The sequence below is a fragment of the Astatotilapia calliptera genome, chromosome 16 (assembly GCF_900246225.1).
Source record: "Astatotilapia calliptera chromosome 16, fAstCal1.2, whole genome shotgun sequence".
In the NCBI taxonomy this organism is placed as follows: Eukaryota; Metazoa; Chordata; class Actinopteri; order Cichliformes; family Cichlidae; genus Astatotilapia; species Astatotilapia calliptera.
In genome coordinates this window covers 1,258,835-1,271,433 of record NC_039317.1, presented here as the reverse complement: position 1 = coordinate 1,271,433, position 12,599 = coordinate 1,258,835, and the positions used below count along the sequence as shown (strand labels likewise).

Sequence of the window (12,599 nt, the reverse complement as noted above, 5' to 3'; positions counted from 1 at the left end):
AGATAACCTTTTTACCTCTCCGTCGTAAAAGGCCAATCAGGTATCACTGCTGTCGTCTCCCACGGGTGGTGTGGATGGTGTGGAACCCAAGTTAGTGATGCAATAACTCAGGAACGAGGCAGCGTGCAAGTTTCAAACAGATACCACAGGTGTAGCTGCTAAACATCTGGGACGAGTTTGAATTCCTGTGACCTCAAGGTCAGAGGTCAAGATTTCTGAAAATCTTGTGAATGTGATAACTTCAGAATAAAGCGGTGCAGCATTTTCAAACAGATAATCAGAAACATCCAAGCTAATTCATGCATTTATTACTTCTTCTATTGTAATTCATTATTATCAGGAAGTAAAAACTCCCTGAAAAGCCTCCAGTTCATCCAAAATGCTGCAGCAGGAGTCCTGACAGAAAGAGAGCAGGTTTCTCCTGTACTGGCTTCCTGTTAAATCCAAACACGTGTGTGTGTGTATTTAGTGTTATATTCACTAAGTATGTTGTGCCTTGACAGATGTGCATGTTACACATGTGCACTGAGGCCGTATACCATTACAGATACACTTCAGTAGTGTTGATTCTGATTGGAAGGAATCGTCTCACAGTGTGACCCAGTATTATTTTTGTTTGGCTTTATACAACATTTGAGTGCCTGAAGTACAAATTATGGCCAATGACACACGTATGACCACGTATGACCACGTATGAGCACGTGGCCTCCAGCCGTCCCTGTCATTGATCCATCCATGCTGAAGTGGGGCTGGAGCTTGTCCCAGCTGTTATAGGACAGGCGGCAGGATGTACCCTGTCTATCACAAGGTTCCACAAGTACAATTTCAATGCATGCAACAATTCTGCACAAACCCTGATGCGCTGCCTGACCTGGCTCCTGTTTACAGAGTCACTCTGCTGTTATGGCGTAGATCAGAGCTTCACATCAGACTCTTCTGTCGTGCAGTAACAGCTTCACCTGCCTTCTCAGTCTTGCAGAGTTGTGGTAATACAGTCATGCACAATCCGGAGCACCTCCCGCCGGAGAACTCTTCCTTCCTGGAGCGCAGCTTCGTGTGTCGCTTCCGCTGTCTGCTGGACAATTCCTCGGGCTTTCTGGTTAGTTTAAAGGTTGAAGGTTAAAGGTCAGCTCAGAAAAAAAAGAAAAAATACATCTCATTTCCTTGTGTTAACCAGGCTCTCAAGTTCCAGGGGCGACTGAAGTACCTCCACGGCCAGAGTCTGCTGAGGGACAACGGGGCATGTCACAGACCTCAGCTGGCCCTGTTCGCCATCGCCATGCCCGTGCAGCCTCCGTCCATCGTGGAGATCAGAGCTAAAATGCTCCTGTTTCAAACCAAGCACAAGCTGGACTTCACCCCCACAGGGATCGATAGCAGGTACAGCAAATTATCTGGGCTGGTGTGTTTTTTATATTCTTCATATATTTGCTCTTAAAGTACTTAAAGTCTCAGAACACCATCCTCAGTCACGGTGGAGTCAGCTTTACCGCTAACTGAATTTTATTCCTCTGGCCATAACTCCACCATTTGTTGTTTCCAGGGGGAAGATCGTGCTGGGCTATTCCGAGATTGAGCTGTGCATGAAAGGCTCCGGATACCAGTTTATCCACGCAGCTGACATGATGCACTGTGCCGACAACCACATCCGCAGTATGTTAGCAATTCAAAGTCAGCCTTCAAATGACATGCTGCAACGCAGCTACTGCAGACTGAGATCGTGCATTAGACCGTGAAGCTGCTCGTGACTCGTCTTAGTCTGAAACTGTCTTTGACGTGTGTCTGACGTTGTTGGGCGTAAATATTTAGTGAATGAACTCTCATTTGCAAGAATATAGTCAAACTTTGTATCAGAGGGAAAGTGTGATTGTGACTTGAGCCGAACACAAACTTTATAACCTGGTGTGGTCGTTTAGTTGGAGCATCGTCAGCTGTGCTGGGACGGGAGATTACAACGAAGTGATTGTGACATCTGGAATAAATGCGGATGTTTATACGCGTTTGGGTGACAGAGCTCGGACTTCAGTTCAGAGGATGAGAGGAGGGAGGAGAGAGCAGTGGCGGGAGGACGAAAGACGATTAAAAATGACATCTACACATGTTAAACAGTTACATAGGTTAGGTTTGATTGTGGGATTCTCTAGGCACGGACATAAGACATCTACACACATGAATCAATGTTTATGAGTACAAAAACCTAAAAAAGACTCATTTTTAAATGTTACAGTGTTTTAAAAACATATTTACAGTGGGGCAAAAAAGTATTTAGTCAGCCACCGATTGTGCAAGTTCCCCCACCTAAAATGATGACAGAGGTCAGTAATTTGCACCAGAGGTACACTTCAACTGTGAGAGACAGAATGTGAAAAAAAAAATCCATGAATCCACATGGTAGGATTTGTAAAGAATTTATTGGTAAATCAGGGTGGAAAATAAGTATTTGGTCAATAACAAAAATACAACTCAATACTTTGTAACATAACCTTTGTTGGCAATAACAGAGGTCAAACGTTTACTATAGGTCTTTACCAGGTTTGCACACACAGTAGCTGGTATTTTGGCCCATTCCTCCATGCAGATCTTCTCGAGAGCAGTGATGTTTTGGGGCTGTCGCCGAGCAACACGGACTTTCAACTCCCGCCACAGATTTTCTATGGGGTTGAGGTCTGGAGACTGGCTAGGCCACTCCAGGACTTTCAAATGCTTCTTACGGAGCCACTCCTTTGTTGCCCGGGCGGTGTGTTTTGGATCATTGTCATGTTGGAAGACCCAGCCTCGTTTCATCTTCAAAGTTCTCACTGATGGAAGGAGGTTTTGGCTCAAAATCTCACGATACATGGCCCCATTCATTCTGTCCTTAACACGGATCAGTCGTCCTGTCCCCTTGGCAGAAAAACAGCCCCATAGCATGATGTTTCCACCCCCATGCTTCACAGTAGGTATGGTGTTCTTGGGATGCAACTCAGTATTCTTCTTCCTCCAAACACGACGAGTTGAGTTTATACCAAAAAGTTCTACTTTGGTTTCATCTGACCACATGACATTCTCCCAATCCTCTGCTGTATCATCCATGTGCTCTCTGGCAAACTTCAGACGGGCCTGGACATGCACTGGCTTCAGCAGCGGAACACGTCTGGCACTGCGGGATTTGATTCCCTGCCGTTGTAGTGTGTTACTGATGGTGACCTTTGTTACTTTGGTCCCAGCTCTCTGCAGGTCATTCACCAGGTCCCCCCGTGTGGTTCTGGGATCTTTGCTCACCGTTCTCATGATCATTTTGACCCCACGGGATGAGATCTTGCGTGGAGCCCCAGATCGAGGGAGATTATCAGTGGTCTTGTATGTCTTCCATTTTCTGATGATTGCTCCCACAGTTGATTTTTTCACACCAAGCTGCTTGCCTATTGTAGATTCACTCTTCCCAGTCTGGTGCAGGTCTACAATACTTTTCCTGGTGTCCTTCGAAAGCTCTTTGGTCTTGGCCATGGCGGAGTTTGGAGTCTGACTGTTTGAGGCTGTGGACAGGTGTCTTTTATACAGATGATGAGTTCAAACAGGTGCCATTCATACAGGTAACGAGTGGGGGACAGAAAAGCTTCTTACAGAAGACGTTACAGGTCTGTGAGAGCCAGAGATTTTCCTTGTTTGAGGTGACTAAATACTTTTTTTCCACCCTGATTTACCAATAAATTCTTTACAAATCCTACCATGTGGATTCATGGATTTTTTTTCACATTCTGTCTCTCACAGTTGAAGTGTACCTCTGGTGCAAATTACTGACCTCTGTCATCATTTTAAGTGGGGGAACTTGCACAATCGGTGGCTGACTAAATACTTTTTTGCCCCACTGTATATGAACTTTATATTTTTGTGACAGGACAACATTCTTTTAACATGAACGCAGGAGACCAGCTGCTGTTGTTTGGTTTCCCATTCTTGCCTAATATAGGATTTCATATAGCATGAATACGAGCACACCTCCTCTCTCACTGTGAACCCTCTCCTGTGTGTCAGTGCTTAAAACAGGAGAGTCTGGGCTGACTGTGTTCAGGCTCCTCAGCAAACCGGGCAGCTGGGTGTGGGTGAAGTCCAATGCCAAGATCATCTACAAAGGAGGGAGACCTGAATTTATCATTGCATATCAGAAAGCTATAAGGTGAGTGTCCCCTCGACTGGTTGTTTAAAGGATGAAATCAGAGAGTCACGTGACACTGTAAGAATAAGAGGTTGTCTGGTGATGGACTGTGTTGTGTCTGGTTGTTCCAGTAACGCTGAGGGTGAGGAGTATCTGCGCCAAAGGAGCCTGAAGCTTCCCTTCAGCTTCACCAAAGGAGAGGCCACCCTCTATAACACCGGCCCCACCATGGACATCCCGCAACATCAGTCCAATAAAGTGTTCAGCAACAATGACATGAAGAAGGACGTGGTGCCTGGCTCTTTGCTGGACTGCTTCTTGAGTCAGGATGAAAGTCTTTACACCCAGACTGTGGAGACCCCACTGCCTGTGGATCAAGTGTTCATGGACAGCAGGGCCCTGGTCAGCGTTGTCAGTGATGCGTGGCAGGGGAGCGAGGCAACGGTCACAACAAGTGAGCCTGTTGTGGTGAAAGAGGAGGCCAAGCAGTCCGTCATGGCCGTGATCGGCAGCTTTGAAAAAATGGTGCAGAGTGGGGATTTTTATTCAGCTTTGCAAACACTGGAGGTGGATAACGCCGAGCTCTTAGAGTGGGAAAATGCTCTGAAGAGATTAGGACAGGAGGGTTCGCAGAGTAAGGTCAGTTCTGATCTGGACAGCATCGTCGCCAGCGATGTATTTGACTACATCGACAGCATTTTGTTCAAGGAGAAAGCCGAGGATTGTCTGGACACCGTCCCTCCCAGCTGCCTCACCGCCATCAGCAATCATCAGCAGGAGCCCTTCACTCAGGCTGCCCTCGTCTCAGCCTCTGATCTCTGCGAGCCACAGTTATTACAGGCACCCAGCCCCGACTGCACTTACTCTCCGGTGAAAGGCCCCTACGTTCACCAACAGGATGCGGTCAGTGTACCAGTGGCATCAGGGCAAAGCGCCCAGATGCTGTCTCACCGGGGTCCCCGGCCTGACCCCAGCCTGCCTTCTCTTCAGCAGCTCCAGCTCCATGACATCTTCAGCCCATCTATTGAGCTGCCTGATCTCACTGTCCCTGACATCTCAGCTGGTAATTCTTTAGCTCCTTTTCAGTCCCATGACCAAGCGTCTGTCGCACATATGGGCTTCCGTCAGGACAGTTCTGGTCAAGTCCAGCAGTCCAACCATCTTCTGCCACACCAAAGCAGTTTGCAGGCACCTGTAATGGCAGGAAGTTGTCACATACAGAGCTCTGTTCCCCAACCAAACAGTTCACCACCCACTGTTATGGACAGTGTGCCACCACTGATTCCTTGCCAAGACTTTACTTCCTCCAATGCACCTAATATTCCCTTTCAGTTTTCCTCACCTCGCCTGCAGGAAAGTCTTCCATTTGACAAGCACAACCTTCCTCTTCAGCAGTGGCCACAGAGCCAGCAGCAAAAGCTGCTTCATGCTAGCATGATGCAAAATGGACACAAGACCATGCCAGCACTGCAGAGCCAAAATTCACAAAACCAAACCCGTGCTACTTTTTTCCCGAGGAATGGCACCAGACTGAATGGCACACAGCAGGGAGGGCTGGCAGGTTACCAGGCAGCTGCACCCAGCAGCTGCATGTTTTCTTCCAACCCAGACATCCTGTCCATCTCTGAGCCTTCAAGCCTCAAGGTGCCTGGCACATCTTTGGATCAGAGTCCTCCTCAAGGTTCCTGCTACTCCCAGTGGAACCACAGTGAGCCTGCGGTGGACGCATCAGCCATCAACCTGCAGAACCTCAGGGCTCTAATTGTTCCCCCCAATGTGCCTTCCTCAGAGCACTCACACAGCATTCAGCACTACCTAGAAAGCAACAAGCACATACAGGTAAGCACTCAGAACTGAACAGTCACCCCCAGCTTGTACTACAGCATTAGCAGGTGGCCCTGAGTCCCGTCATCGAAATGTCAAATGTATGAATGTAGGAGGCTTTTTTGGAGGAACTGCATAATTGGCAGTGAGAGGTTTGTGTTACCAACGGTAACTGTGGTCCCAACTGCCTTCACATAACATTTTAACAAGTGTGGATTAATGCTGATCCACCACGGTTTCCATGATCATCCTCATCCCATGACTTTGCTCAATGCAAGTCATTGCACAGGAAATGACTTTGCATTGAGCTCCAGACGGAGGGGACCTGATTTAGTAATCACAGTAACAGCTGTCACCTTCTCACCAAGCGTTTCGCTGATGGTCTTGTAGCCCAGTCCGGATGGTCTGTCTTGCCCATGGTAGTGGAGAGGTTGGGATGGAAGAAGCTGATTCTGTGGACAGGTGTCTATGCACATAACAAGTTAAGATTGGGAGTATCTGTAGGGTAAGATTGGTTGACTGATTGATTGTAGTCTGCGAGCCACTTGGGCACACAACCAGTGTGTGGGTGCCAAAGACTTATTTCAGTCAGTGACATGCAAATCAATGCAATCAATCAGTGTTTCTGGATTGTTGGTTTATATTTTGTCTCGCTCCAGTAAAATGAACTACATTCGGCCTTACTTCTGTCCTCTCTTCCCTCACTCGTGAACCCAGAGATACTTAAACTCCTCGCTCCAGGACCTGACCCCTCTCATCGAGGGCAACCCCAGACTGGAGTCCAGCCCCTTTTCAGGAGGCTGATTTCAGAGTGAAACCATGCGTTGAGGTAAACCCTGCTGTAACTAGCTAGGACCTCTCAAACTCACACACCAGCTCAGGCTCCTTCACCACCAAACTGGTTCCAAGTCCCAGTCGCCAGTCTCGATAGTGGGGATTGGTCACCTAGGGCTTCTGCCGCTGGTTGTCGCCCGACACACACTGTGCCTCCTGCAGGCTGTGGGTCTACAGGTGGGCATGTATCCTCTTCAGGCCAAGTCACATAGGCTAAAGACACTCACCTCATCCTCACCATTTTGCCTTGGGAGACCCTCCCAGGGGGAAAAGCAACCCGACAACATAAGGCCTGGGACACACAAACCCCACGTAAACATGCTGAGGTGGCGATCTGAGCCCTCTGATACTCCTGATTTTAAAATCCAGCTGCAAACCTTTCCTATAATTAAATTGTGAGCAGATGATCCGTCTGCATCTCCCTCGATGCGCTCGCTCTGAGAGGAGAAGAGTCATTGTTGGGACGTGACTCTTGTTGTGTTCTTACTTCCTGTTTTTAACTGGACCGACTTCCTGTTCATAATGTCAGACAGAAACAATATGTTTCGTCATTTTAATGATTCTATGTTCTGCATCTGAAGAAATTATCACCTGTATCTGTTTCCTAAGTGAGGCCTTGGGTATCTGCTCTATTTGCAATCTTTATATTTTTATTTTATCCAAAAAGTTTGTGTTTTTCTGCTAATACAGTGGGGCAAAAAAGTATTTAGTCAGCCACCGATTGTGCAAGTTCCCCCACTTAAAATGATGACAGAGGTCAGTAATTTGCACCAGAGGTACACATCAACTGTGAGAGACAGAATGTGAAAGAAAAATCCATGAATTCACATGGTAGGATTTGTAAAGAATTTATTGGTAAATCAGGGTGGAAAAAAAGTATTTAGTCACCTCAAACAAGGAAAATCTCTGGCTCTCACAGACCTGTAACGTCTTCTGTAAGAAGCTTTTCTGTCCCCCACTCGTTACCTGTATGAATGGCACCTGTTTGAACTCATCATCTGTATAAAAGACACCTGTCCACAGCCTCAAACAGTCAGACTCCAAACTCCGCCATGGCCAAGACCAAAGAGCTTTCGAAGGACACCAGGAAAAGTATTGTAGACCTGCACCAGACTGGGAAGAGTGAATCTACAATAGGCAAGCAGCTTGGTGTGAAAAAATCAACTGTGGGAGCAATCATCAGAAAATGGAAGACATACAAGACCACTGATAATCTCCCTCGATCTGGGGCTCCACGCAAGATCTCATCCCGTGGGGTCAAAATGATCATGAGAACGGTGAGCAAAGATCCCAGAACCACACGGGGGGACCTGGTGAATGACCTGCAGAGAGCTGGGACCAAAGTAACAAAGGTCACCATCAGTAACACACTACAACGGCAGGGAATCAAATCCCGCAGTGCCAGACGTGTTCCGCTGCTGAAGCCAGTGCATGTCCAGGCCCGTCTGAAGTTTGCCAGAGAGCACATGGATGATACAGCAGAGGATTGGGAGAATGTCATGTGGTCAGATGAAACCAAAGTAGAACTTTTTGGTATAAACTCAACTCGTCGTGTTTGGAGGAAGAAGAATACTGAGTTGCATCCCAAGAACACCATACCTACTGTGAAGCATGGGGGTGGAAACATCATGCTATGGGGCTGTTTTTCTGCCAAGGGGACAGGACGACTGATCCGTGTTAAGGACAGAATGAATGGGGCCATGTATCGTGAGATTTTGAGCCAAAACCTCCTTCCATCAGTGAGAACTTTGAAGATGAAACGAGGCTGGGTCTTCCAACATGACAATGATCCAAAACACACCGCCCGGGCAACAAAGGAGTGGCTCCGTAAGAAGCATTTGAAAGTCCTGGAGTGGCCTAGCCAGTCTCCAGACCTCAACCCCATAGAAAATCTGTGGCGGGAGTTGAAAGTCCGTGTTGCTCGGCGACAGCCCCAAAACATCACTGCTCTCGAGAAGATCTGCATGGAGGAATGGGCCAAAATACCAGCTACTGTGTGTGCAAACCTGGTAAAGACCTATAGTAAACGTTTGACCTCTGTTATTGCCAACAAAGGTTATGTTACAAAGTATTGAGTTGTATTTTTGTTATTGACCAAATACTTATTTTCCACCCTGATTTACCAATAAATTCTTTACAAATCCTACCATGTGGATTCATGGATTTTTTTTTCACATTCTGTCTCTCACAGTTGAAGTGTACCTCTGGTGCAAATTACTGACCTCTGTCATCATTTTAGGTGGGGGAACTTGCACAATCGGTGGCTGACTAAATACTTTTTTGCCCCACTGTATGTGCAGCGATAAAGAAATATAACAAGAGAATGTAGTTTTTGGTGTTAAAGGTCAGAGAGTCCCACCCAAAACGACCTGACTGACTCTGCTGTGAGTGTCTTTGTCGGTGTAATGGTTGAGCATCCTGTTGTCTGTCCAGCAGAACGACTCGAGCCCCGCTGAGCACAACAGAGCTTCCTTCACACTTTCTCTGATGCAGCCACACACCTGATGGGATGGAGACACGCCTCCGTGCCGCTGCTGCTGGTGCTACAGTTGCTGGAGAAGGACAAACCCCAGCATATCTTTGCCTGTATCAGTGCTTATCCACACATCCACACACGTACACTTGTTACTGTGTTTTATATCCCTCTGTATCAGATACGCTTTGTCCGGCCTCTGTCGTCTTTAAAAGCTGTTGCTTTAGTGAAGATACACTATGATAATAATGAAGTATGAAGCCACAAGTGCATTTACTATGGTGGAGCTCGGACCAGGTAGGACACAAACAGCCAAAGATGTTATTTAGAGCCATGATGTTTAAGTATGTTCATTCTGATAAAGTTGGGATGAATTTCAAATTTATTATACAACAGCATAAACGTCAGCGAGCAGTACCTTCCAATATGTAATCTGGATACTTTAGATAAAACCCTTAAAGGGCTTGAGTGCATAAACGTGATACTAGTTGTGTTTGTTTAACAAACGGTCTGCACATGTTATTATGTCATACATGTGTGTTGCTGTGTGCAGCGTAAATGATGGAGAGTTTGTTCCAGGACGCAGAGCTTTGTGAGTTTGGAGGCTGCTGCAGAAATTCAAACATTACTTCATGAAGTCATCGCCAAAACGTAAAAAACAAGCATTGCTGGACCAGAGTCGATGTGGGTGTGGTTGAATGGGAAATGACTAGGGGAACCGGGGGACATTAGAGTCGCTGTAACTGTACGGACGTTCAAGTCGAAGCATGTATCACTGCAAAGTGTTACAAACCTGTGGGAGCTGCACACCTGGACAACAGGTAGCGAACAACTTAAGTTTTAGAGACAGTTTTAGGTATTTCTTAGACTCACAGCTCATTAATAGAATGGACTTCTGACCTGGTTCAAAGGACGTGCTACCTGCAGTTCATTCATACATGCTTTATGAGACGCGTCCAGCTGGATATGCAGCAGCTTTGCTCCCCTTTCCATTATTGTGATGTAGCATGGACAATAAACACATTAAAACTGAGCCATATCCAGTATAACCCTTTAGATTCTCTGTGCCTTCTCACTGAACAGGCAGCTGAAATCATCTCTTATCTATTTTTATTTTTTGCCTTGTTGTAGAACGCAGATCAAATCAAATAAATCGTCCTGGTTGTTGTCCAAGTTCCTCGGTGGTAGGGAAGCCGTGCCTACAGGAGATACCGTATCGAACACGGTTGATCTTTAAGTGCATCCAACGTTCATTCAATGCAAACCAGCGAAACTAAAATGAAAATGTGCCAGTGTTTTCAGTGAAACGTGGAGATGTTTACTGTTTCGTCCACTTTGTTCCTTCTTTGATTTGATTGTGTTCCTCTGATGCATCTGTAATATATTCACACTACATGAAACATCTCCAGTCACCTGAGCAGCAACAGCATGAACAAGGCAGCTTCTTATTCCTGCTGCACAGCGGGAATCTGTCATGTTTATATTTGGAAGTGAGTTTTGTTGCAGTGTTTAAATATGAAAAGCATACAATGTTAATTGAAAGCGCACTAAAAGTCTGTAGTTTCTCTTTCCTGCGTCCTGTGTTGTGTCGAATGAGCCGTGATGAAAACATTCACTCCCAGCGTGAAGCACTGACTGTGGAGACCGAGGCCCTCGAGCCCACGAGAGGCCTGTGACGCTGGACTTTGATGCGGACTGAAGCCACTATGAAAAACCCGGAGCCACATGTTTGGCTCAGTCGTGCTGCAGTTTTGACCTTTTCTGCTCGTGCCTTCTTTGTAAAAACAATCAATGTAATCTACTTTCATTTTGTCATACTATATGCAAGTTTAACAAATAATTACCTTTTGTCTAATGTCCATAAATATGTGTGCAAGTACGAACATTGTGTTCAGCTTATTTACAACTGTTTGATCTCATTGGCCTTTAAGCCACGTGCCAGAGGTTGGAGGCTTGAACAGCAAGTGGGTTGAGTTTTTGTGTTTTCACACCCACAGCTGTGTGCCTGGGATCAGCTAGTTAGCATAGTGGGGTTCTGTGCAACCACATAGTCGTCTTAAGCCTGACGTCTTGGCTCATGGACAAATTTGGCCACGTTTAATGTAACACTATATGTAAAATAAACGAAGACGAAACTGGTTAGTTAATTGGGTGTTGAAGCACCAGTGTCTACCAGATACATTTGTTTCCAACCCATAAAATGATACTTAGTAGTAAAATGTTTACTGCTGTTATTTTCTTGCTTATTTAATTAATCGGAATAGAGTTTGAGACCACAGGCCCTGAGAGAGACGGGAAAGGAGAGCAGACTTTCTTTCTGTCCTCGAGCGTGTGGCCCAGAAATCAGGAGAGGAAACTGCATGAAAACAAAGCCAACATTTAAACTTGCAGATAAACGCCACAGGGAAAATCTTTTAATCATTTATTAAACAAACTTGTTAATGGATGTGATGGCTCTTGGCAGTAAAAGTACACTTGGTGTTAGAAATGAGGAGAATTTATGTTTGGGTAATGTCCCATTAATCTCCATCCACTCGATGGAGACGTTTGAGGGGTTTCTTGTCTGATCTTTCAAACAACTATGAACATATTGATAAGTCACCACATCCATAGTTGGATTAACGCTGTGATTCATGTCCATGACTCCAAAAAGCTGCTCTTTGCCTGTATGTTCACTGCTCTGATGTACTTGTGAATGGATGGATCCTTTCAAACAAAAACATTTTAAAGGAATCCCAGTGAAACGTTTCCAAAGACAGGACAGGACTGAGAAAAGTACTGTGACCTGTTCCCTGTTCACCAGCTAAGACTGTTCAGTTTTCAGAAACCCAAGCGTGGAGTGGCATGTTAAAGTTCATTAACAGTGCAGTTACATGAGGACTGAACGTGCATAGCTCCAGCCCAGTCTCCTGTTCGTCAGTGCCATCATCTTCAGAGTCTCTACTGTATTGTAAAGCTTCCCTTTCACTACTGCTTTTCCTCCGTCGCCCCTGTTGCTCATCTTCACCTGCTCCACCATGCATCGTCACCTCTTTTGCACACTGCCTGTTGCTTTGGATGGTTGACCTCAGGTCTTTGAACTCATCTACTTCCACCGTCTCTGCTCCTTGTGTGTACACCTTCCTACCAGTCTTTGATTTCTTCTTTCTCCAGTGCATACCTCCACCTCTCCAGAGTTTCTTCTACCTGCTCCCTACTCTTACTTCAGATCACAATGTCGTCTGCAAACATCAGAGTCCATGGACACTCCTGCCTGACCTCATCTAACAGACCATGTGTGTATCCATAGCAAACAAGAAGGCGCTGGGAGCAGATCCTTGATACGATCCCACC

General features: G+C 46.0%; 1 protein-coding gene across 2 annotated transcripts in view; it reads left to right on the top strand.

The window, feature by feature from the left end:
• The window catches only part of LOC113007349 (aryl hydrocarbon receptor-like), a 44,309-nt gene extending 32,824 nt beyond the window's left edge, over window positions 1–11,485 (top strand). The window contains exons 6-11 of one of the 2 annotated variants that reach the window (XM_026143795.1): window positions 972–1,099; window positions 1,178–1,380; window positions 1,544–1,653; window positions 4,015–4,156; window positions 4,267–5,974; window positions 9,227–11,485. In XM_026143795.1, coding sequence (XP_025999580.1) covers window positions 972–1,099; window positions 1,178–1,380; window positions 1,544–1,653; window positions 4,015–4,156; window positions 4,267–5,974; window positions 9,227–9,298 — 2,363 coding nt within the window. In that variant the 3' untranslated portion in view covers window positions 9,299–11,485. The remainder of the gene's footprint in view (window positions 1–971; window positions 1,100–1,177; window positions 1,381–1,543; window positions 1,654–4,014; window positions 4,157–4,266; window positions 5,975–9,226) is intronic. The other variant, XM_026143796.1, reaches the window with a different exon arrangement.
• Window positions 11,486–12,599: the final 1,114 nt, after the last annotated feature.